The following is a 26,363-nucleotide window of genomic DNA, read 5'->3' as shown; positions in this document are numbered from 1 at the left end:
GAATGTTCTAAGATGGGCTCATGGATTGTAAAGTGATTATGTAATCTATTTATCTCATGGTTAAATATAAGCTTCTCTATGTATTTGAGACTATTTCATTAAAGGGAATCAATAGGGTGTGATTTTTACCTAAATATAGCATATAACTTTATTAAGGACTGAAATTTATTTCCTTATCCTAATATTCATATTTTTTTAAAGATTCCATGATAGCATTTGTAAAATATAAATGTATGAGCAAAAAAAAGGCCAGTAAAAGATCCAGAAATTTTTTAAAAATCCAGAAATTTACAAAGCTATCTTCTTCACAGGATGTATTTTTATAAACTAATAGCATGTATTTCTTAGAAGTTTTAAAAATATTTTTAAAATTTTATAATCATCATATAATAAAATTATCCACTATCACATAATATGTATTCATAGCAGTAATAAAATAGATTGCAGTTTCAACATTTAGTATGGTCAATGAACTGTGTTTCAGACTGAGAACTGAGACTATTCTCATCAGCTCTTCCTGTACTCAGTTGGTAGAGTTATATCTTTTCTAAAATCACGTTAAATCCAACTGCACTGAGTCTAAACAAATACTACAAACACATATAACAGTTTGGTGACTGCATTGAAAATTATGTTTGCTGAAACAGTTCTCCAGTTATTTACTATGGGATTTAATTGTTCCGGTGACTAAAGTTCCTGGACAGGTAGTTTTTAATGAAACAAACTTAAAATTGTATGTCTTGTGACATAAAACTGTTTCCTCATAGCCCCATCCCTACTTAAATGTATTTATATTTCTTGAAACAAGTTTATTTTTCTTTTTCAATGACAGCTTTGAAGAACATTCTGAAGACTGTATAGGAGACAATGCATCAAGAATCTATTTATTGAGTCCTTCTCAAACAAAAGCCAGGAACTCCCTAAAGTAAACACATAGAGTTTATTTTGAGGAGAAAAGACATAGATTAAAAAAAAAAAAAAGCAACCACAAAGTAGACAGCCTAGTCCAAAAAACAAAAACAAAAACAAAAAATCCACTTTGGAAGATGTCTCTGAACAACACTTCCAATGTATTTCTGGATTCAGTGCCAGGGAATAGCAATCGCTTTCAAGTTAATGTCATAAACGAGAGTCATGAAAGCAGCGCAGCTGTGGATAACAATGCCGACCCTCCACATTATGAGGAAACCTCTTTTGGGGATGAAACCCATAACAGATTCAGAATCAGCTTTAGGCCTGGGAATCAGGAGTGCTATGACAATTTCCTCCAAAATGGAGAAAACGCTAAAACAGATGCCAGTTTTCATGCTTACGATTCTCACACAAACACATACTACCTACAAACCTTTGGCCACAACACGGTGGATGCCGTTCCCAAGATTGAGTACTATCGCAACACCGGTAGCATCAGTGGGCCCAAGGTCAACCGACCCAGCCTGCTTGAGATTCATGAGCAACTTGCAAAGGTAAGTTTCAGGGCACAGGCACGTGTCCTCCTTTGCTCCTTCAGGCGATCTCCTGCTCTCTAAGAACGCACTGAATGTCACCATGTCTGGTGGAGAGGTCTATTCCAAACCACCCTTCTTCCTGACATGATTGTCCCTACTTCCCTGAACCACCCAGGTGCCCCCTTACTTCCCGATAACCAGAAAATGCACAGAAGTGACTCACGAACGTTCATGGACTGAGCACAGAGAAAGAAAAAATTAGCTCTGAAAGTTAGGCAATGTGTCGTATCTTGTTTACCGTTATCGTCTGCTCAATGCACACTTGGTTAAACATGTCAAGCTAAATACTAAGCTGGTTTCACCTTAGTATTAAGGCCTCCGCAGCTGTTGCAAAAAAAAGAAACAATCACAGGCCCTTGCTGTACTTCATACCGTGATGCAAGCCTTTGGAGCACATGGGTATTTTATATTCTTTAAAGAGAGAGCAAAGATTTATAAGATTCAGCATTTTATCCCTTCTTCTTCAAAACTTTGCCTAAGGCTCCTGAATGCTCTTAAGCATGTAAAAGTAACTAAATTAAATTTAAGTACAGAAGCAACAGACATGGCTAAACTTTTCATTATTTAAGGAATATAGCCAGGGTTCCCAAATCTGCTAGAAGCATGAGGCAGCACTTTTTCTAATCTTGTAGCAATCAGTTATAAACTCAGTAGATTGCTTCTTCTAAACCTTGCTCCAAAATAGGTTGAAGCACTTTATCTTTCTGCTCTTCTGGAACAGGGTTTGGAATGAATATCATTCTTTATGGATATAACTACTTGCTCAAAAGAATAATTAGCTGTCACATAGCCAAATGTAGTTTACTTTTGCACAGCTTTTGAGGTAAAAGAAAAAATTGACTGAAACAATTCCTTTCATATTCATTCATTTAACAATTTTTTTTTTTCTAATCAAATGATCACCCACTCTGGGGAGTCTTAGAATATTGCTCCCAAGAAAGATGCTGATAAAGTTGAAGATTTCCCTTTAGTTTCTGCTCATTCTTTTTTTTTTTTTTTAAGATTTTATTTATTTATTTGACAGAGAGAGATCACAAGTAGGCAGAGAAGCAGGCAGAGAGAGAGAGGAGGAAGCAGGCTCCCTGCTGAGCAGAGAGCCCAATGTGGGACTCGATCTCAGGACCCTGAGATCATGACCTGAGCCGAAGGCAGGGGGTTTAACCCACTGAGCCACCCAGGCACCCAGTTTCTGCTCATTCTTTTTTCCACAAGGACACCCATCTTTAAAACTTATTCCCCTTATTCCCAGCATCGCTGACTCTGCATCCTACTAGCAGAGACTGAGAGACTTCCTGAGGGGAGACTATGCTGTGAACTCTGTACCCTTATCCCTTCTCCCCACCAAGCCTTACTTGTCCCATGGACCATACTGGCAAACACTGGGCTGAAAGGCTGGTTTCTTTACAGATAGAAGATTTAGAATTTGTCTGGGATATTTGACATTTTCATCAAAAGATGTTAGCAAGGTGACAATGTGAGAAAAAAATGGCAGCCCCCATTAAGAATGTTGAGAAGGAGGTTGATTTGAAGCTCCCGAAATCAGACTGAGGTGTCACTTTGCATCATGTAGGAGAGAGGAAAGAAGAGAGAAAGGGGAGAAGGCAAAGAATGAGAAGTGTGTTGCAAGAGGAGAGAAGTTTTCAAGATACGGGAAGGGCAGAAGAAGAAATTTAGGGCCTTCTAAAGAGGTTTCAATTTATTCTGAAGAAGGAAAATGAGACTTTTAAAAGACCTGAAATTCTCTCCTACCATAATCAACCTCATTACACATGATAATTTTTAAAACCTGCATCTTTCACAAAACTGCCATCAAAATTTAAATATCCTCACTCACATTCCTCTCCTAATTTACAACAAAACAAAATAAAACTCTAATTCCATTAACAAGGAAATGGAGCAAACTCGCATTGTTCTTTGGACCGATACTGAGCGTGATATGTAGCTTGTTTACAATTCCCAAAGCCACAGTTTAAGGCAATCTTTATGTTAGGGGAGAAAACCTCTCAGGGAACAGTAGTCGGGTTGGTTGTTCCAAAGCCATCTGAATGACCGGGGTCGAAATGAAGTAGCTGTATTTGACAGATTGCACAGCTGTTTGGGATATCATATTCTTGGGATATCATATTCTTTTTTTAAATCTTTTTTTTTTTTAAGATTTTATTTATTTATTTGTCAGAGAGAGAGAGAGGGAGAGCGAGCGAGTACAGGCAGACAGAATGGCAGGCAGAGGGAGAAGCAGGCTCCCTGCCGAGCAAGGAGCCCGATGTGGGACTCGATCCCAGGACGCTGGGATCATGACCTGAGCCGAAGGCAGCCGCTCAACCAACTGAGCCACCCAGGCATCCCTGGGATATCATATTCTTTTTGGAAAGATGTAATGAGACAAAGGACTGAACCTTGACCCCAAACACTTTTTTCTCAGCTACAAAGAAGTAGCAAATTAAATAGTTTAAAAATTAGGTTTCGGTCCGGGGTGCTTGGATGGCATTAAATATTAAATATCAGTCCATTAAATATGCCACTCTGTTTAGGCTCAGTCCTAATCTCAGGATCATGAGACTGAGCCCTGTGGTGGCTTTTGCTCTTGATGCAGAATCTGCTTGAGATTCTTTCTCTCTCTCTCTCTGCCCCTCTTGCTTGTGCTCTCTCTCTCTAAAATAATTAAAACTTTTTTTAAAAAATCAGGTTTACAGGCGCCTGGGTGGCTCAGTGGTTAAGCCTCTGCCTTCGGCTCAGGTCATGATCTCAGGGTCCTGGGATCGAGCCCCGCATCGGGCTCTCTGCTCAGCGGGGAGCCTGCTTCCCCCTCTCTGCCTGCCTCTCTGCCTACTTGTGATCTGTCTCTGTCAAATAAACAAATAAAAATCTTAAAAAATAAAAAAAAAAAAAATCACGTTTAGGCCCAATGCCCTGAATAATCATTCTCCATGGATAGGTATAGTAATAAGTCACTCTTTTTATTAATTCAACCTTTACTTACCAAGATCTTACTCATCTTGATTAAATCATACGGAAATATCCACATAGCTAAACTAGGAGCAGAATTCAAATACAAACAGTGGAATACACATTCTAATGTTTCTCAAATTGTAGGGCCCCGTTCACCTCTCCACATGTTCTACTTCTGTGCTCTCCTTTGATATCAAACATGAATCATCCAGGCCTTCTTCAATTCATCTCTTTCTTCTTTGTTAGTGAATTTGATTCTATTTTCCCCTGCTTCACAGCATAATAGATGAGGAATGTAGTGGAATGTAGCTATGCTTGCTGCTCCTTCCTGGCCCTTGACATTTTAATGGCGGTCCCTCAGACTACAACTAGGAACGATCAATAGAGCAAATGCTGTGTAATAATACCCAGACACATCACAGATTTTGTATGCAAAAAATTATAAATGATAATGTTTACCTAAACAATTTAAAAGTGGGAACCAATTAACATAGTACAAGTGACTTTTTTTTTAAAGATTTTATTTATTTATTTGAGAGAGAAAGTGAGAGAGAGCATGAGAGGGGAGAAGGTCAGAGGGAGACGCAGACTCCCCGTGGAGCAGGGAGCCCGATGCGGGACTCGATCCCGGGACTCCAGGATCATGACCTAAGCTGAAGGCCATTTAACCAACTGAGCCACCCAGGCACCCGAGTGACAATTTTTTGTACCCATGATTCTAATGCTTTAAAAATCCATATGAGAATCGTACATTCATACTACATGACAGAACATATTTAGACAGAGACTATTTGGATTTTGTGCAAATCCCAATTACAACTTCCAAGTCAGAAAAAAAAAATGTGAAAGGTTTTCCTTATAGTTGAAATGAAAAATAGATTTGAAAGACATTATTTTAAGTCTCTACCTTAACTGAAACTCTAGGAGTAATACATACTGACAAAACTTGTAATCCCAATGATTTGCGATCAGGGTTGAAGAAATCTTTTCATTTTCTGTGTAGTAAAGAGCTAAATGCCTATACAGGTGGCTATGAATTATGGATTTCCAAAAACTAGTCAAAAGCAGGAAAATAATGACTCCATCCTTTACTTTCTCTGCAATACTATACAAGCTACATAATTTCAACTGATATTGTAGGATGTTTGTAAATACTTGAGTTTATATGTATGCAAAGTGTAGTACAGTGCCTACAATTGTTAGAAACTCAATAAATGGTTGTTGATAATAATGATGGTAATTTTCATATTAGCTGATTTTTATTTAAAAAGTAAAATATGCACTGATAACATATTTAACAAGTACTAAAAATATATATAAATGTTTCTTATCTAAGATAGATCTTCAGTTATTCTCTGTAGGACAATCATTACTGGCAGTTTCTTATAAATCCTCCCAGAAATTTTCTATGCTTATACAAACATACAAATATATCTATGTCTCTCTATTCCTATCAATTTAATTTTCTGTCTGTAATTTTTTTCAAACACATATTGAAACATACTTTACACATTGCCTTGCATGCTACTATTTTCACTAAGTAATATACATTGGAGGTCTTTTCATATCAAAACATGTATAATGATTGTTGGACATCTGACAAGTTTAATCTCGTATTTTTACTTTGTAAAAATAATTCCACTTTTAGTGTCCAGTATACTCCTGTGGCTACCTTTTAGTACACAGTTCCTAACTACAGGGCTAACCAAAATGAAATTTGTTTTCAGCCTTACTAACCACCATTGTTGTCAGCATTTCAGAAAAATATAATTATATAGAAATCAGGAAAATATCCAGCCTTTCAATCAAAGTCAGCATTCTCATGTTATTGAAATAAACTGTCTATGAAAAGTATAAAATACTGTAAAAATTAAGATAGAACTATTATTTTAAAGGAAACCAACCATTTACAAACTCTTCCAAAATAAAAACAATGGGGTGACTTCACATTGGGGCCATTAGGCTATCATCGATAAAAAGTAATTTGTGAATAAAAAGCATTAGAAAAAGTAATTTGTGAATAAAAACCAATACACACGCTCTGGTGTAAAAACAAACTATTTATTGAGCATTTTTTAATGTATCAGATGGGATGCTCACACTTGGCAAATTCTCATTCAGTCCTTAGAACAACACTTCAGGGTAACTAATGTTATTATTGCTATTTTATAGATAGCAAAGGTTTCATAAAATCCTATGGATCCTTTAGAAGAGAAAACAAAAACTCAAGTCAGTATACTTCCAAGGTCAAGAAGCCAAGGTCATGTGTCTAATAAGTTGAACCCGTGTCTGCCTGACTCTAGAGTCCATGTTCTTTTTCAGAACTTTTCATCCTCAGTCTGCTCTCCCATAGCACTTTGGAAATAGGAAATAGTGGAATTAGGAAATAGGAAGTAGTGGATAGTGATAGGAATAATAAGAAGAGGAATAAGAAGAAGAAGAAATAGTGGAAATAGGAAATAGTGGAATTCAAGCTCAAAGAAGAAATTGCTTCTCAGTCCTGATGGGCAGAACAGGAGATTCCAATTCCTTACTTGGGGACTGTGCCAAAAGATCATGTTGCTTCTCCTATAGAATTAATTGTCGGTCTCAATCCTTTTCATTGTCATCATCAAAAGCATTTATTAAGCTTTTGTTTATAAGAGCTGCTGTATAAAGTCAGTTAAAGAGATTTGATATCTACTACCCAGAATTTATTTTATATGTCAAACGGCATTATTATGGGTAGATGTATAAGTGTTTATAGTCTATAAAAAGACAAAGGTGTACAAATACATTCTCTGGAAAATAATATTTTCTAAAGTATTTTGAAGTTCAAATTTGGAACTTTAGCATTCAGACTAGGGGTATCCAACATTAGAAATATCACCAAGCCAAATAAAATAGACATGAAAATTGAGGCAATAAATGCTTTGAAGGTCAGTAAGGACCAGTGGCCTAAAATATTTGTTGGAGTGAAAATCTGCAACTAAAGACTCATTCTAATATTTGTTAGAAGTTTTAGCTGTAGTCTCTAGCATTCAGTAATAGATGGTAAGTAAAGTAGAAGTTTCTTTGAAGTATATGTGGAAAATATTAAGAATCTTTTGGTTTTGTTTTTTTATGCTGTTTATTACACACAGTAGCCACCTTTTGGCCTAAGTTACTAAAAATATGTCAATTCGTGTGTGAACTAAGTGTTTTCAGGTACAGTAAAAATATTGTGATTACAAATTGTGACCATTGGCAGTAATTGAGAGGCATGGTTTATAGTAACTGTTAAAACAAGAAAAAAAAAAACCCTTCATTTTCCAAATTTAAAATACTCCCCTTTATCATAAAGGGCTAGTAATGTACAACTATAATAACATTGATCAATAAAATATAGACATGTGATTAGACTTGTGCTTTTCATTCTGAAATGAACCTTGGGAATTATCTGATCCTTACTGGGATTGGTTTAAAAAAAAAAAAAATCCCAGCGTTGTAAGAGGTTTAAGTAGAATAATACTGGCCATATGTTGGTAATTGTTGAAATTGAGTGACAGGCACATGAGATCTATTTATTCTCCCCACTACTGCATATATTTAAATATTTCAATAATAAAAGAAAGTTTAAAACAATTGGGAGGGAATCATGTAGTCCTAAACATCTATGGAGCTATTTCTCAATGATGGGATAAGATTTCTACCATCCTGAGATTAAAAGGTGAAACCTAAAGACATGCATAGTAGCAAATATTATCTAGTTAGAATTTAAAGAATAAATATATTTATTTCTTTCTTCTTCGATGACAGCTAGAAAGGTATTTGTCATTTTTCTGAGGTCTGAAAAATCACACATTTTATATTAAGTAAAAGATTTTATGTGATTGAAACTTCACTAGTTTATCAGTATTGGAGGGGAGAAATGGCTTTTATTTATTTATTTATTTATTTATTTTTCTTTCTTTCTCTCTATCTCTCTCTTTCTTTCTTTCTTCCTAATGCATCTCCTTTTACCTTCTCGAAAACTTAATGCCCAGGTAAAACTTTCGATAAATAAATAATCACTCCCTAAAGCCATGCAATTTAAAATGCATTTACGAAAGGTGGTGGGTCATCATTTATGGTAATGGAGTGTGAACAAACAAATTAATCCAAAGTATGAGGGAAAAAACTGGTTTCAGGCAGCAATCATGAAACTTTTAGTCTTTGAGACTTTGGTCTCAAGAACATGCACCAGCCAGAAGCCTGCCAGCCACTGGTTGGTTATAGCTCTCAGCCATCAAGTGCCCACAAACCCTCGACCCAGTCTTTTCAGTACTTTGATGATAAGTTGACTTTATAATTGCTGTAGGGCGTACAAAGGAGACATCTATTAAAGAGTGAAATCAAGTTTTGCTTTGCCATGTTAGAAGAGAAGCTGACAAACACAGAAAAATGATTTTTCCTTAGAGTAAATTATTTCAAAGCAAGATTTTCAGAAAACCCCTTGGATTTATTCTCCTTGGCAGTATCCAGGAGAGGTTAAGTAACTTGCTGGAGGACACACCCTGAATTAATTGCATAGCTGAAACCAGATTCCAAGTCTCCTAGATTATATGGTGCAGTGATTTTTCAGCTCCTGTAAGAGAGTAAGCAATGGAAATGGATTCTGTACTTAAAAATTCACTACAGTCCTTTATAGTCAAGAGAAGAAATATACATTTAAAGGTTTTCCCCCTCTATGGCATAAATATATTAAAAACTTTGAAACTCTAGGAGATGGAAAATATTCACCTAAGAAAGAGTGGAACATCCTACACTGGCTCTATTTTTGAAGTTTTTAAAAATTATGGCCTTACTAACTTCCATATATGATGAGTTCCCTGATGTGCCCTCATAGAATAGTCCTTTTGCTTCATATTGTGATGTCCTAATGACAAATTGAAGAACTGTTAAACTGTGCTCAGAAGGGCATCTGCCAGGTAGAAATGCCCATTTAAGGAGAAATTTTAAATATCTTATTCATCCTTTAGCCTATTTTGTAAGTTGTTGTTTTTTTATTTTTTTTTAAACAATCATTGGTATTCCCATTAATCCAGATGTAAGGGGGCACAGTTACCTCCGGAGTTCAGCCAGGAACAAAGCAATTTCCTGCACCAAACCCTCAAGTTTAGGTTTAATCAGAAAACATAGGTTTTATTCCCAAGATTGCCTTTAAAAAGCAAGTGGCCAGGGGCTCTGTCTCATGGGATCCACAATTAACTGAGGGAAAGGAAATTGCCTTCTCCCTGAATGAGTAGCTGTTGAGAGTCTGGCCATGAGATCTTGATTAACTAGAATATTGACAATTTTAAAAGTTTTTCTCAAACCAAGTCAAATAAATGAATTTTTTGTTTGTTTGTTTAAGATTATTTATTTATTCATTTGACAGACAGAGATCACAAGTAGGCAGAGAAGCAGGCAGCGAGAAGGGAGGGAAGCAGGCTCCCCGCTGAGCAGAGAGCCTGATGCGGGGCTGGATCCCAGCACCCTGGGATCATGACCTGAGCCGAAGGCAGGGGGTTTAACCCACTGAGCCACCCAGGCGCCCACAAATAAATGAATTTCTTTTCTTTTTTTTTTAAAGATTTTTATTTATTTATTTGACAGGCAGAGATCACAAGTAGGCAGAGAGGCAGGCAGAGAGAGAGGAGGAAGCAGGCTCCCTGCTGAGCAGAGAGTCCGATGTGGGGTTCAATCCGAGGACCCTGAGATCATGACCCAAGCCAAAGGCAGAGGCCTTAACCCACTGAGCCACCCAGGCGCCCCTGAATTTCTTAATGAAATAATCTATTCAACATTCGTGGGCATCTTAACACATTCCTCAATTCTGTGCTTTCATTGATTTTCTAGTTATGGAAAATGAAAGTTACATATGAATCACTCAGCTGCCTTATGAGTATAGAATCCATTCAGAGAAAAAACAGAATTTTTAATTGCCTGGAGAGAAACCTCAAATGCTTCATCCATCTGTAATAGACTGCAGTGTACAGACAGGTGCGCTCCAATAGGATAACCCTGGCCACCTGCTGCCCTTGATCCCTTGAACTGTGGCTAGTACAAATTGAGATGTGCTATCAGTGTAAACTACAGACCAGATTTCAAAGGCGTAGTGTGAAAAACAATGTAAAATGTCTCATTAATTTTTTTATTGCTTTCATGTTAAAATGATAATGTTTTATAGAAGTCTATTAAGTAAAATATATTATTAAATATATTATTAAAACAGTCCATTTTCAGGTTCCTCCTCCAAGGTGGGATGCCACTATAGCTAATGAATTAATTGCAAACATTAAGAATATATTGTTCAAAAGTTAAGTATAGGGACGCCTGGGTGGCTCAGTTGGTTAAGCAGCTGCCTTCGGCTCAGGTCATGATCCCAGCATCCTGGGACGAGTCCCACATCGGGATCCTTGCTCGGCAGGGAGCCTGCTTCTCCTTCTGCCTCTGTCTGCCATTCTGTCTGCCTGTGCTCGCTCTCCCTCTCTCTCTCTCTCTCTCTCTCTCTCTCTCTCTCTGATAAATAAATAAAATCTCTAAAAAAAAAAAAAAAAGTTAAGTATATTTTTAAAACTTGAGGGTCCAAATCTGAACCCAAGTTATTTTTTTAATTTCCCTTTACTTTTTTAGAAGGAGCTACTGGAAATATTTGAATTACACACATGACTTGCATCTCTAGCTGGTATAGATAATCAGTTTCTGCCTTGCTCGTTCAGCCTGAATTTCTGTGGACTTCTTTTTATCCGTATCTTACTCTGATGTGAATATATGATGTCAGTTTTCAATTTTCTGTACAAATAGGGACTGGGGATGCTTAAAATTAAGATATTCCTCAGGTAATTCAAGACTAAATTTTAACTATTCATTTCACTGAATTTTACTCCCAGTTCTTTTGGAAAAACAGTAAGATGGTCGACCTTGAGATTCATTCTCTTCCCCCTCCCTTTTGCAAATGTAGGTTACATAGAGGAAACCATGAGAAATGTAATACCCAATAGGGATGGAAGAGAAAAGAAATAGGAGGCAAAAATGAATAAGAAACAAGGTCATCTGTTCTTCAATGGTAGAGGTCAGGTGGTCTTCAAATCCACTTTATGGATTCAATACTCTTTTTTGATGACCTGCTATATGGTTGGCTCTTGGCAGGCATTGAGGAGAAGTAGCCCATATCCCCCAGTTAATATACCATGACTTACCAAACTGAATTGCACTGGTTACCCAAGTGTCGTACTAGTATGAAAAAAATCTTGTGGGAAAACAAAGTTGGAGGAAATCCTTATTTACACAGAGCAGTAGAAGAACATGGAGACAAGAAGTCAGTCACTTGGAGCAAATAGCCCAAATTAGAGTCAGCTTACAGTGGGTATGTTAATGATACATCAAAGCCCAAAGAAGCAATAAACCTTGAGCATAGTAAGGACAAGGATTTTGATCACCTTCAAATAAAGTCCTTATAATAAATACTGAATATTTAGTTCATACCAGTCCCATTTTAGAGGGGGAAACAATTGTCCTTGTCTGAGACTCCTTAACTAGTAATGCGGGAACACGTAGTCCCAGCTTTAAACTAATTTAGAGCACTTAAATAGAATAAGCTTGTTCTTTAATAATGGTAATTAAGTGCTGAATCTAAAAGACATCCCCAGTGGTTTCCACCCCTTATTGGATAAGATTGTTTTGGGGAACTCAGTGGGTAACTCAGGTGCCAGAGTCAGGTAGGTGCCAGATAGGCTAAATCAAGTGGCTGCATCTGAAAGTATTCAAAGTCATATCTAAAAGAGAAATTAGATTTGTTCTTTACTTGAGAGAAACAGGGCTATTTTCTTCCCCCATTAAATTCAGATTATCCTACTGACAAGGAATGTCTTCAAAATCAGGTCACAAAAAACCACTAAATAAGCTTTTGACATTTTTTATGCAACTTACTCCTTATTTCTACTCAACCTACCTTTTTAGTAGTCAGTCAGTCACGAGACTTCTTACCCTTTGTACAAGACTACTAGGACATCCAGCAATTTTCAGGCAAAGACATATCAAATGTAAAAGAAACTTTCTCTACAGGAATAGCATTCTTGTCACCAGATAGCATCTTTAAATCTCTTTGGAACTGTAACCCTTTTCTTCTTGTTTTTAAAGAAACGCTTTGTGTGTTCTTTCATTCAATCTTCTTAAAGATGGTGATTAGAGAAGTGTTATTATTATTATTTTAAGTGAATCAAGTGAAGCCCAGGGAGGTTACTGGAAAGAAGTCCAGAGTGTCTGTGTCAATGAGATTAACTTCCTACTATGCCTCAAAGACCCTCATTCACTTTGATAGGCTTTGCACCCTACCTTGAGTTTCTTTTTTTCTCCTTTGTTCTTTTTTGTCTTCTAAATGTACCCAAATCTAACTGGTTTTTTAAGGTAATATTTTCACCAGTAGAACTGCCCAAGTTCCTTTACCACCCATGCAGCCTTGCTGTGCCTGAAATCACTCACAAAACAACCCATCAGCGCCCAGGGCAAAAAAAAAAAAAAAAAAAAATTATTATTTTATTCAAATGCTAGAATATGTTTCCTTTTTTTGCGCGTGTCTAAAATTTTGTGTCAGTTGTTCTGATTTGCTTTTGAAAGTTTTACGGGTCCCTGTGTTGACCAAATATTATGCTTTTGCTACCTGTAAAAACGCAGAACGTCGCAGTGGCGCCAGGTTCCGCCGACAGGGTTGCTAACGGGGATGGGATGCCTGGAGATGAAGAAGCCGAAAACAAGGAAGGGGAGGATAAAGCCGGTGCTGTGAAGTTTGGATGGGTGAAAGGTGTGCTGGTGAGAAAGCTCCTATGTTTCCAAATAAAATCTGTTTGTTCAGTGTCCTTGGGGATTCAGGGTTAGCAAAGCCTGGACACCAGAATTATGGAGAGGGCTGGGTTTTGCCCCACTCTCGTGTCTCACATCCCTTTTGATGCTCCTTCAACCCACAGGTAAGATGCATGCTGAACATCTGGGGTGTGATGCTCTTCATTCGCCTCTCCTGGATCGTTGGAGAAGCTGGAATTGGTAAGCATGTTTCCCCATGCCCCGCGTATAGTTTTCAATGTCAGGGATAAACTCCATACACAACTTGTTTTGACCATGAACGCTGAATGTGAGATGAAGGTCACAGAAATAATCTGTGCGCCAGCTCTTTCCCTTTGCCTCTTTGACGATGTTTGTCAGAGAGGAAAGGTGAAGCGTTAACTTCTGGGAGACTGGAATTTTCCAGCTCACTAGCCAGATAAATGCTCAGGCAAATATTTTTACCTTTCCCTTGAGTTTTAGGTGTACAGATATAGAGAGACATATACATTTGAAGTAGTACTATTCATATTTGGGGACATACTGACATTTGTGTATCTCCCTTATGATTGATTACTGGCAACATTTCACTCATCGAAAACAGCTTGTGGGAAAAGTGGTAACAGTGTGACCAGGTTAATGCTGAATTAGTTGAACATTTTCCAAAGAAAATAACTGTGTTACTTTCAGGTACCTGGGGTAAGAAAACAAAGATTAATAAAATGTTGCCAGATAGAGGCTTAAAAATAATAAATAAAATGACTACGATATATAACTATTACTAATTTTTCTAATGGAGAATGCATGATGTTGAAATTATTTTGAGTGATTATTTGATTTTTTTAATGTATAATTCACCATCCCTTTGACATCAATTGAGTGCCTATTATTGCCAAACACTGTGTTACCAAAAGGAAAAACACCTATGTATACTCAGAGAACACTTCCCTTCTGACACCAAATGCTGACAACTTTCCACACCATTATTTGATGTTCTTAAAGATGGTCTTTTATAAAATATCGTTTCCTGTGGCAAACATTTTTTAATCTAGAATATAGTGGTAAAATTTATATGAAAAATTTGATTGAGTTTTATCAAAGTTCCTGGTTCAATGTGATAAAAATTAATGATGTTCTACTCTCTATTTTGGGAAATACATTATAGATCCCTTTTGGAGAACACCTATAAATCATGAGTATCATGACCATAGAGGTTCAAATGCGCTTTTAGATAACTGCTCCAGAATGTACCTCAATTCACATTCAAAGGTACTTGGTCCTTATTTATTGCCGTTGCCCCTCAAAACATATTGAGCATCAACGGCAGACTAACTCGCAACAAGAAAGGGCTGAGCTGTAAATTGAAACACTGGAACCAGTTCCCATAGTGTTTCCACGTTTCATGTTTGGCAACTGCTGGGTTCCTGACAAAGGGCTGCTTGCCAGCTTTATGATGCATATCAAATGAATGCTTACAGCCGCAGGGCCCAAAGTAAGTGTATGCTGTTCCATGGAAAATCTGCATCTTAGCATTGCCAAGTGTTTGCTCCAGGGTTTCATGCAAAATTAGTTTTTTAAGGGCAGTTTAGTAACTTATTGAGATCATCAAGCAACATTACTTTGTTTGGAGGTGTGAGCATAGCCAAGGGCAAGAGTAATTCTTTCTAATGCAACTTATTTAACATCCACGAGTTTGGGCCATAATCTGAACTTTAATCAGATTTTACATTAGTCTTCTCAGTTTCACGCTTATTATAAAATTGTAAAATATGGAGAACCCCATCTTCTGCTAAACTGTATTCTACTTTCAGATATCAGCATTGTTTTAATAAAGACTTTTTTTTTTAAGTAGTCATATCCTACTTTAAGAGGGTGTCCAGCGGGTTTTCCTTTGAATGAAGGTTTGTCTGTCATTGTTTTAGTTCTCAGAAAGTAGACTTTAGTGAGTTGTAGAAATTTATCACCAGCCTTACTCAGTTTTACTGGCCTTTGCTGTGAACTTAAAGCTAAATGAATTGATTAAGTCATCTTCTGGGTCCCTGTGGAGTCCTTTTATTGGGTAAGAAGAGAAGCAAATCCAAGTAGTTTTACCATGTTGTGGGGATAGTCTGGAGAAAAAGACTGAATACACTTTCTAGAGGAGATCCTGGGAACGAAGCCAGAAGGAAGCTGGAGCCACGAGTCACAGTAGCTACAGCCCTTGGGTAGCTGCTCTAAGGCCATGAGTTTGGGCTCTCTCTTCCCCAAAAGCCAATAGTAGAATAAGCCATTAATGCCATTGAATTGTTCTTCTCTGTCTCAGAGACTTTGGCTAGGGCAAGATAGTTCCTAATAAACATCAGGCATGGAAGAAAGGCATGAAACAGGTAGGACCTGAAGCAAGTCATTTATACTCCATGAGTTTCATTTTCTCATCTCAAAATGAAGGAGCTGGATTAATTATTTGCCAACCAATTCTTTGAAGATAAAGCTAAAGAACCTTGCTGTCTAAGCAACACAAATTAAGATAGGCTGGGGTAGTGCAGTAGTCTCCAGACTGTGGGGTGCCTAAGAATGACCTGGAAAGCTGGGTTACAAAACCACAGAATCCTGGGATTCACTTTGCAAGATTCAAATTCAGTGGGTCTAGGCACTTTTTTTTTTTTTTTTTTTTTTTTTTTTTAGCATTTTATGTATTTATTTGAGAGAGAGAGAGCACAAGCAGGGGGAGCAGCAGGCAGAGGCAGAGGGAAAGGTAGTTTCCAGGGTGAGCCCAAGGTGGGGCTCGGCCCCACCTGATCTGAAGGCAGATGCTTAATGGATTGAGCCACCCAGGTACCCTGTGGGTCTGGGCATTTTTAATAAACACTTCAGGTCTTTCCTGAAGCAGATGGTTCAACTCTCTTGGAGGAAACTACAAACTGAATGTTCCAGAAGTTGCCTCTTACCCTGGGATTTTATGTTTGATTGTGAGAGAAAAGTAAATCTCTTGCCGTTTAAATGTATAAAGGTTTGTTCTGGGATTTCAAATGTTCTACAGAAATATATACAATGTAAGAGAATAAATAAGAATTGTTAGTAAAATAGAAGCAAAGGGAAACTAAGGGTAAGGAAGTAATGAGAGTAGGTTTAATGTCCTGAAATGCAAACTATATAGTTCTGCAAAGTTGCTGGGGTCAGCTGAACATTTGACATCAAAAGTCATCAAAACAAAATCAGAAGCAAAATAGTGTGCAAAAGATAAGAGGAAATTATCTGTAGGGGTACACAGAACTGAGGCCACCTGGTAATGTGGAGATGATCCCTTGCAACAGATTCGAAGAATTTAGTGCAGCTCTTTCTTACAACACCAAACTTTGTAGGGTCCGAAGCAATATGGTCCAAGTTTACATCTCAGGCTTATAGTTAGCCTCTTCCTACTGCACTTCAAACTGTGAAGTAGCCTCGAGACTTCTCTTAGAGCCAGGATACAGCTGGGAGCTTCAAAAGAGGCAGCCTCCAGTGCCCTGTTTCCATTTCTGTCTCTCTTTCCTCTCCTCCACTTCCCCCTTCTCATGGCCAGAGGGATCACGGCCTCTCATCTAAGAAGGAGCAAGACAGTCTGCCACCAACAATTACGGAGCATGCCAAACAGACCCAGGGGACGGCATTCTGGCTAGCGCCAGGGGGATTTCAGTGCCTGTGCCCCCAAACTTCTTTCTGCAACACTGGCAAAAGACAGCCCAACAAGAGAAAAACATTCACAAGTTTATTAAGTTCCACATTGTGTGTACATACAAAAGACCCAGCAATGAGTAATTCAAAGGAGCGGGCTTACATAGCATTTTAACAAGAGTATGAGATTTTCTTAGAGAAGTCACAAGACAAAGGGCAAGGACTGAGTTTCTAGGGTGGTGGCAGATTGTGGGAAGGCAGACGTGTGGGGGGACTACTGGAAAATCAGAAGAGTTCGTTATGCAGGTTCCTCTGGTGCTCCTCCAGCTGATAAGGGTCTAGAATTGGCTCTGATGTTTAACTTCTTCCTGCTGTAGAGAAAATGGAGTCACTTTACAAACTTGTGTCTTGCTTTTAGGCAAATAGGGGGAAGTATCTGCTTTTTTCTTTTTGCCTTTAGCTCAAACTAATTTTTCTCCTAAAGGGGTACATTTCAGGGTAGCAGATTCTGGTACCCTTCAGTATCATCCTGACTGTGTCCTTCCTGAAACTGAAAGTAGCCTTGCCTTTCTCGGAATCCTGGTTTATCACTTTCTCTCTCCTAGAATCATTGGCCTTCGGTGCTGTAAGTTGCTTGAGGGCAGCTTTTTTCATTTCATTTTATTTGTTCCTTGCATTTCTCTTGCTACCTGACACCTGGCTGGATGTATAGTAGACTTTCAATAAACAATAGCTATTGTAACTATTGTGGACACGGGCCAAAAAAGCAGGGCCACTCAGTGTGTCGGACACTTTACGCGTGTCTCCACTTTACGCGTGTCTCCTTTCTAATTCTATTGCCATGTTTGGCTCAGAAAATAAGTAACTTGCTAGAGGTCATGTAGCCAACAAATGAATATAGTTCCATTTGATTCTTTGCACTTTACTTATCTGCCAGATGAACAACTCGTTATATTGTATGTAATTTTGCACTCCCACACAACCAAATGGACAGGAAAAGAGAGTCACCTGGAAGGACGAACATTTACTCTTCAGTTATATGAGCAGCTTGGAATTGGATGGACCAGTTGTTATGTTTGTAGGTATCTAGAACAGCATAAAAAATGGGGTTCTGTCAAATTTTGACCAGCCATCGTTGTTCAATTGTGGGCAATTTTTGCTGCACATCTTAGCTCTTCTTTTTCTAGGATCTGTGCTGCTACAGGCAGAAAACTTCAAAGCTGAGCATTTACTCTGGTGATTTCCAGCCAACTTGTTCATTTCAACGTGGTCCTTTGGTGATTACCCTAGACGTGCTGGCTTTTATGTAAACGATCTAATGGATTGTTCCACTGTTTAATTGCCTTTATTTTTCCTCTCTCAACTGAGGTCTTGGTGTGATTATCATCGGCTTAGCCGTGACAGTGACTGGTATCACTGGTTTATCCACCTCTGCTATTGCCACAAATGGATATGTCAGAGGAGGTAATTAGACTTGTGACCTGCATGATCATTTGTAAGGTAAAGGCAACACAGGCTCAGATAGTTCACCACTGACCTTTCTGGAGTGTTTTCAAAGGTAATCCAAGTTGGCTCCTTTTTTTCCTCCTCCAGGCAAGACAGATGCAAGAAAAACGGGAAAGGATTTAACCTTTGTCAAACCCCCAACTCTCTCACGCAGGTTCCTCTCAAGTAAGAGAGAAAGTCAAATGTCATGTTTTCTCTTTCCGCAGCCGGGGTAGTTTCTTTCCCAGGACACCAGCATAAGTCAACTTTTCCTTTCCAGGGCACCTTTTAGATTGTGTTTACTTTTGGAAGCCATCCTTCATCGTAATGAGCAGGCCTCGGACTTTATCTTTATGCCAGGCAAGCCTGTTTCTCTCGAGTAGAAAGCAACTCCACTGGGGCCCAAGGCGTGGACTTGAAAACTTACATCAGAGGCAGTGTAGTTTGCAGCAATAGGGAACCCAAGTAAGGAAAGTAAAACGTACTGTCTTTTATCTTTCATTGCTAACAGGTCTTGGAGTTCTCATAATTCTTCTTTCCACCATGGTAACTTCTATTACCGGGTTGTCAACTTCTGCAATAGCGACTAACGGGTTTGTTCGTGGAGGTAACATTTCTAAGATACCTAATGTCCTCAACGCTTGCCACGGGTAGGAAAAGTTTTTATATATTTCTTTTTGACTGGAGCAAGCAAGGAGCCCACTGTTCTTGACGCCAGATGCAGAAGGAAACCTAAGGTACCGTGAGCTCAGTCCTGGTCCGTGCCATTCAGCGGAGGGATCGCCTCTAATGGACCTCGCGGGCCCATCTGCAACTCATAGTTTCCAGGTGCTCAAATTCCTCCGACAAATGTTTTCTTTTTCAGGCCAGTCGGCAAGCCTCTTGCCGGTGTTTCTGGGGAAATGGTTCCCAACGTGGCTTCAGCTTTAAAGTTTAGTACATTGCAGGTGCTTCCGAGACCTTCATGGACTGGGATCGTTTAGAACATTTCAGGTTTTTTCATGGGGAGACAGACCCTACTGTGACAGGACGCAGACTGCTGCCTCCTCCAGTTGCTGGTGACCTCTTGACCTACTGGAGCCAAACTCCTTTCTTGGGGGATTTTGCAGGTCTCGGAGTCATCATCATCGGCCTGAGTGTGGTGGTGACAACACTCACAGGTATTTCTATGTCCGCTATTTGCACAAATGGAGTAGTAAGAGGAGGTAAGTCAATTCATTTACTTATGACGACAAGCTTGGCTTACGGAGTAAAGTCTACAGTTGGTTTAATGTTGGAAGGAAAATTTTCATATTCATAATTAGTCCCCAAAGTTCTAAAGTAAAACGAACTAACCCAAATGTAAACATCAAGGCAAAATTCTCTCAACTAAAATTAAGAGATCTCCAGAAGGTTTTCTTTGACCCGTTTCCTGTGATTAAACATGTTTATAGAGAGTGACTAGGTGTCTAGAAAGAAGGCATAAATAATTACAGTAAAATACATGGTTTCTTGGTGCCTTAGCTGGGCCCGGCTGGCCCTCTCCCAGGCCCACTCAGCACCCCAGCCGACACTTCCAGTTTAGTAAGCCCTGAGTTCTGCCCAACAGGACATTCCCAGTGGCCCCAGGTCTGAAAAGATCCTTCAGAAGAAAATAGAAACAACTATAGAAACAACAATAGAAACAACAGAAAAAAGAGTTACCTTTAAATCATCCAGGAAAAAGCAGGCCTAGGCCTAAAATGAAGAGGGCGAGGTTTATCATTGCTTCTAATTCCTGTCTTCCCCCTCCCATTCTATTTGGCTCCTGGGGCTGCAACTTGGGGATCTTATCCAGGTTTCCCTACCCAGGGCCTCTTAAGGCACCCTCCCTCCCACAAACACACCCCCACTCACAGCTTCCCCTGCCCCTCTCTCCTTTTGACCAGGCCAAAATAACTTGCTCGCTAAGTTATTTAAAGGACCTCCAGACAAAGGAAGTGATTCACTCCACCCAGATAATTGGTTACATTTCCAAAGAGAGCTTTGACCCTTTAACCCAGAGGAGTTACTACAGTGGAGGAAATTCCTTTTCCTTAAAAGATAGGTTTTGAGGGTGTCTGGGTGGCTCAGTGGGTTAAAGCCTCTGCCTTTGGCTCAGGTCAAGCCCTGCATTCGGTCAGCAGGGAGCCTGCTTCCCCAGCTCTCCGCCCCCCCAACCTCTCTGCCTACTTGTGATCTCTGTCTGTCAAATAAATTAAAAAAAAAATAAAAAAGATAGGTTTTTGTTTTGTTTTAAGATATATTTGTCCAGTGTTTTTCCTTCTTTCCTTTTTTTTTTTTTTTCTTTGCTTGTTTAAGATTTTATTTATTTATTTGACAGAGAGAGACACAGCGAGAGAGGGAACACAAGCAGGGGACAAGGAGAGGGAAAGCAGGTTTACCGCGGAGCAGGGAGCCTGATGACTGAGCCAGCCAGGCGCCCTCAGTGTCTTTCCCCTACCACTTCTGCCCACCTCCAAGACTAGCTCAGAGCAGGAAGTCATTAGTTTCCTACAGTCTATCAGAGCTTCTAGCTACCTAGGCCTCTCTACACCTAGTATTTTTTTACCTGTTCTCACTACCCACTAGGAGTAACCAGGCAGCTCAGTCTTTCATGTGTACAGAAAGAAGTTCATAGACACATATTTTGATCTTTTCAAGGTCCAAAGGAGAAGTGATTGTTCCAAACCTACCTTTCTTCCCTTTTGCCACCCCCATACTCATATGGGTATTTGGCCTTCTTGACCTAAAAACATAGAGAACCAATTCCAATTTATAGAGTGGATAATCAGATACCCCCCGCCCCTTTTAAAAGATTAATTTATGTATTTCATGGTGGAGGAGCAGAGGGAGAGAGAAATTTTAGCAGACTCTGAGCTGAGAGCAGAGCCCAACATTGGGTTCAATTCCACCACCCTGAGACCAGGACCTGAGCCAAAACCAAGAGTTGGTGCTCAACTAACAGTACTACCCAGGGGACCTATAAACAGACACCTTTTAATGCAGCAAATAATACAAGAAAAGTACACCAGTAAGGAAGTTAGAATAGCAATGATAAACTTCACTTACTTCATTTTCTGCCTAAGCCTGCCTGCTCCGGAAAATTTCAAATATAAAACTTTACTTTGGTTACATTACTGATTTGAACTCACCAATGAATTTTTTTTTAGAAGGCAAGGTATTTTGTTTTAGTAAAGTTTGCTGTAGTCTTATTTGTATACAATTTGAATATAATTGGCTTTTGGTAAATCAGAACTTACTAAATCAGGATAATTCTACTGTGTTCTATTATAGTTCACAGAGTACAAAGAAAGGATGGCTAACTTATTCATTAAAGTGATACAAGATTCTAAAAATCATTGGGAAGTTGCAATATTTTTAACAGAATAAAAATTATTCAAAATTGGGGCACCTGGGTGGCTCAGTGGGTTAAGCCTCTGCCTTCGGCTCAGGTCATGATCCCAGGGTCCTGGGATCGAGCCCCGCATTGGGCTTTCTGCTCAGTGGGGAGCCTGCTTACTGCCCCTCCTTGTGATCTCTGTCTGTCAAATAAATAAATAAAATCTTTAAAAAATTATTCAAAATTATTTGGTCATAGAAACTAAATCCCTTAGCACTTCCTCAGAGTAAAGCATGTTCATTTTTTGTTTTAGGTGGGGCCTACTATCTTATTTCCAGAAGCTTAGGGCCCGAGTTCGGTGGGTCTATAGGCTTGATCTTTGCTTTTGCCAATGCCGTGGCTGTTGCCATGTATGTGGTGGGATTTGCTGAAACAGTGGTAGATCTTCTTAAGGTAAGTAAAAGTTTCTCTTTACTTCAGCCACATAAGATAATTCAGTTCAATTTGCCTTTTCAGGGCACTAGGGGATATCTTTATGGCAGAATGAGAGGAAATAGATTTATTCTGTAGAAGGCATAAGTTGAATATAGTTGAAGGAGCTTTAGGCTTGGCATCAGAACTTGAAATCCTGGCTCTCATATTGATCAGCTGAGAGATTCTCAGAGAGACGGCCAGTCCCTCCATTCATCTGAACATTATTTCTCAAATCTATCATATGGGTTAATAATACTGTTCTATAGATTTCATAGAAATGTGGTACAGAACAGATAATATACATGAAACACTGTGTAAAACATGAAACAAAAGATAAATAATGGATGCTGTTATCAGCAGCAATATTACTACCATGGGTATCGATTTCCAAATGAAAGACAGTTCAAACATTAGAACAACTCACTGCAGAAAACTAAGCATTTCCTAGTTTAAGTACACCATCTAGTTGGTCTGTCTTTGAGAGTGTTAACTAGCTGGTAGGTGAACTAACTTCTAGTTCTTTCACGGTAGTGATAGCATTCGTTGAATTCAATTAGTAGCAGTACCTTTATTTGAAAATTAGTTGAGAAAATGGGGGGATTATACAGTTCATAAGTTATGTGATCTTCAAGAAATGTGTTATCTGGTTTATGGAGTTTGTTATTTAATTGAATAACGCTTATTTTCCAATATTCACATTGAAAATCACTCGTTTTTATTTCTCTAAGATTCCCCTTGAGACACAAAAGTAGTCATTCTTCTGAAACAAAACCGTATGTTTATATGTACCCATACTTATCTCAGTGCTGCAATAGCTTTAGAAGCTGTGACTAGAATGAGCATCTAGAATTTCCAACTTCCAACCTTGGCTATCAATGGCCTATTATTATAGGACAAAATAATGTTAATCTCTGATTTAGGAACAGCTTGTTTTTCCATGATCCTATATGGTCGTTAGTGCATAGTAGTTCTTCTTACTATTCAATTCTACAATACAACATACAGGCAAAAAAACAAAACAAAAAATAAAACACCTCCATCTCTAACCATTTTCATGAATTTTGTTTCTATTCCAGGAGAGCAATTCAATGATGGTGGATCCCACCAATGACATCCGGATAATAGGCTCCATCACAGTGGTGATTCTCTTAGGAATTTCAGTAGCTGGAATGGAATGGGAAGCAAAGGTGATTTTCTCAAAATGATGTTATCAACCACTGCTGCTGAGGTCTTGACCAAATTGCAGAAATAGAACAAACCCCATATTCAAAAAGAATTGTTATTATTACTTGCTCTGGTAGAAGCTGCGGGTTAGCACTGGAGGGAAATCCAAGCCCTCCAAACCCACGGGGTCCAGGCAGTCATGACTTCCCGCTCCTGTGTCACGTGATCAGGCCTGCACTTTTTCCTTCTTTGTGCTGTCATCACCTTGACAGAGACACCATGGTTGCTGCCATCTTCACACCCAGGCCCCTTATGGTCGTAGCAACAGTCCATGCTGGAAACCTGTGTCTCCCAGTCCCACCCCTGGTGTCTCATTTTCCAGCTGACCTGGGTGCAGAGACCCAACAGAAATGGGCTTCTCTCACATGTGATGGGAGAAGGGCATAGAGGCAGCAACTATCATTCTCCTCCAAGATACAGTATTTTGGGAGTAAGTCCTGGAACTAGACACTGGGTGGATTTAACTAGTAGTAATACAGTAAATTTCTGAATGATAGGAGAATGTCTTTTGTCTGATTTATAACTCTCCAGTTACTGATATAATTGCAACTGGTCTTAAGTCCCTGGAGATACCGTACCTAGACTTAAGGAGATTTCCAGAGATTGAAAAGTGGCCAAACCCACCCATCTTCATAAGACAATGAGAAGCATTCCTACACAGCATTTGTTTGTGGATTATGTATTCACACATCAAACCAAAATTAATTCAGTGATTACTAGGTGCTGGGCATTCTGCTAGGTACTGGATATTCAGTGGTGACCCAAACAGGCACGATCCTGGCCCTAGTTGAGCATATGGTCTGTGGAGATATGAGTAATGATCAAGTAGATAAACAAGTAAATATAGAACGGTAAATTGTGAACATGCTTTAAAGAAAATAAACAGGGTACTAAGATAGAAAATATGGGGTATCTACTTACAATGACTTTGTTCCCTGAGGGAGGCAATGTAGTTTCATGGTGATAAAGGGTAGGTTTATAGCTCTGGCTTTGTTGCCGCAGCACCTAGATTTGAATCTGGTTTATATTGTATGACCTTGTAATGTATGACCTTGAGAAAGGTGCCTAATCTCTCTGTACCTCAGGGTCTTTACCTTTTAAATGATGATAACAATATTACCTACTTCGTATAGTTATTGGTGATACTATTTATCTAAGAAATATTGATAAAGTGAAATCTGTCTGTTATTGTAAGCCCTCCATGAATGTTAGCTGTTATTATTTAGATTCAGCAGTCAAGAAAGTCCTCTCAGGGGAAGTAACTAAGACTTAAAGGATGAGAAGAAGGAAATAGTTACACAAAGCATAGGGAGAAGTGTATTCCCTACAGAGGGAACGGCATATAGGAATACCAAGCCAATAGACCCTTGAAATGTCAGCAGGGAGAGAAGGGGGACAAAGACAGACAATTCAGTTGGTCAACCTTGCAAACCACTTGTGCTGGGCACACACAGGTGGTCGGACATCAAGTGTACAAGGCATCTCAGAACTCTATGAATTTTGTGTTATTAATGGGAAAGGAAAGAATCCATAGGCACTCTGCCTAGAAAAGAAATACGCTATCAGCAATAAAACTCTGGGCTCCATTTATACTCCTGAGGGCACTGCAGTAAGTTACTCACATAGAACTTGGAATGTTTTTGAAATGTCACCTTCAAGTGCCCACGCATATGCCGCCATTGAAAATGTAACTTCCACACTCGGGTCAGATAAGTCTTGTTAAGATGCCATTCTGTAAGAGAACACTATTACCGACTCTGGATAGTAGTTCTAATCAGAATAACCACGTAGTCTTGGTCCAGTGGACTTTCTGCGGACATGACTTTTATAACTGTATAAAAAGTTGTTCATTCTAAGGTGGCCTCCTTTCACTTTGCCATTCTAGGCTCAGGTAATACTCCTGGTCATTCTCCTCATTGCTATTGCAAACTTCTTCATTGGAACCGTTATTCCGTCCAACAATGAGAAGAAGTCCAGAGGTTTCTTTAACTACCAAGGTACGTGTTACAAATGAGTTGCTTTGCAATCAATGGTTCTCCACTGCCTGCCTCCATCCATCTACCCTTTTAACCCCTTTTAACCCCTGCATCAGCCATTAGAATCCCAGTGTGATCCAGGGAGGAGCCGGGGGTTAGTTAGACTCAGGAGATCCAGAGTGAGTCTTAATCCTACTGCTTGCCAGCAAGACTGGTCACCTAACACGTTTGAGGTTCAAATTTGCCTGAGGTAGTGTGAGTGATAGCAACTTCCTGAGGGGATTGTTGAGAAGTCAATAAGATAGTGGATGCAAAAGTGCTTTGAAAACCTTCAAGTATGGGACAAATCGTTGTTGCCATCAAATAGTAGAAATAGAGTTGTATATGCAAGGAAAGAGAACAGAGTTCAGATAGTTTGTTCAACCCCTGAGAACATTAATAATAACATAATCATTTTCCTTTTAGACTTTTTTTTTTTAAAGAAATTTTATTTTTAAGCAATCTTTATACCCATTGTGGGGCTGGAACTCACAACCTGAGATCAAGAGTTGTACGCTCCACCTACTGAGCCAGCCAGGTGCCCCCCCCTGCTGAACTTTTTTGCACCTTGCTTTTCTATAGCATTACCTAGTTAAGCATCACTGTCAGGTTTGCAAGCACAAAATATTGTAGGAGTTGGCATAACATCCTGAGGGAATGTCACAAAGCATGAAATTCTCCTCCACCTCTGCACACCTTCCTAGCTTTCCACTCTAGCTTGCTCAAGAATCCACTGCTGAGATTTAAAAAATATTTCCGTTCATCATTTATTCAGTCACTAGTGTCTGTTTCCTTTTGGTATCAGATCACCTCTTTCTTCTTGATTCTTTTTCTTTATAAAGTTTGTCTTTTTTTTTGCATATTAACATCCTTTTCCTTTCTATTCTTTTCCCTCCTTCTAGCTCCTGCTGTACTTTTTCTCATGACTTAATTTTT

At 39.0% G+C, this 26,363-nt stretch overlaps 1 protein-coding gene and 1 long non-coding RNA gene across 5 annotated transcripts in view; one reads left to right on the top strand and one right to left on the bottom strand.

Moving 5' to 3' along the window:
* Positions 1-26,363, top strand: part of SLC12A1 (solute carrier family 12 member 1) — an 88,059-nt gene that overhangs the window by 463 nt on the left and 61,233 nt on the right. The window contains exons 2-8 of one of the 4 annotated variants that reach the window (XM_082734846.1): positions 833-1,466; positions 13,113-13,247; positions 13,403-13,478; positions 19,484-19,579; positions 22,028-22,167; positions 23,265-23,375; positions 25,298-25,409. In XM_082734846.1, coding sequence (XP_082590972.1) covers positions 1,047-1,466; positions 13,113-13,247; positions 13,403-13,478; positions 19,484-19,579; positions 22,028-22,167; positions 23,265-23,375; positions 25,298-25,409 — 1,090 coding nt within the window. In that variant the 5' untranslated portion in view covers positions 833-1,046. Of the gene's footprint in view, positions 1-832; positions 1,467-13,112; positions 13,248-13,402; positions 13,479-18,257; positions 18,354-18,885; positions 18,982-19,483; positions 19,580-22,027; positions 22,168-23,264; positions 23,376-25,297; positions 25,410-26,363 lie in introns of all 4 variants that reach the window. The other 3 variants (XM_082734844.1, XM_082734845.1, XM_082734847.1) reach the window with 3 other exon arrangements.
* On the bottom strand, positions 16,970-22,021 carry LOC309866844. Its single transcript, XR_014312829.1, has 2 exons — positions 20,058-22,021; positions 16,970-17,260 (listed from the first exon to the last, which is right to left on the bottom strand). It is a non-coding gene; the product is annotated as an uncharacterized lncRNA (long non-coding RNA).

This window comes from Mustela nivalis (genome assembly GCF_964662115.1).
Source record: "Mustela nivalis genome assembly, chromosome: 6".
In the NCBI taxonomy this organism is placed as follows: domain Eukaryota; kingdom Metazoa; phylum Chordata; class Mammalia; order Carnivora; family Mustelidae; genus Mustela; species Mustela nivalis.
Note: the sequence above shows the minus strand (reverse complement) of the source record. Positions and strands in the feature narration are given on the sequence as shown.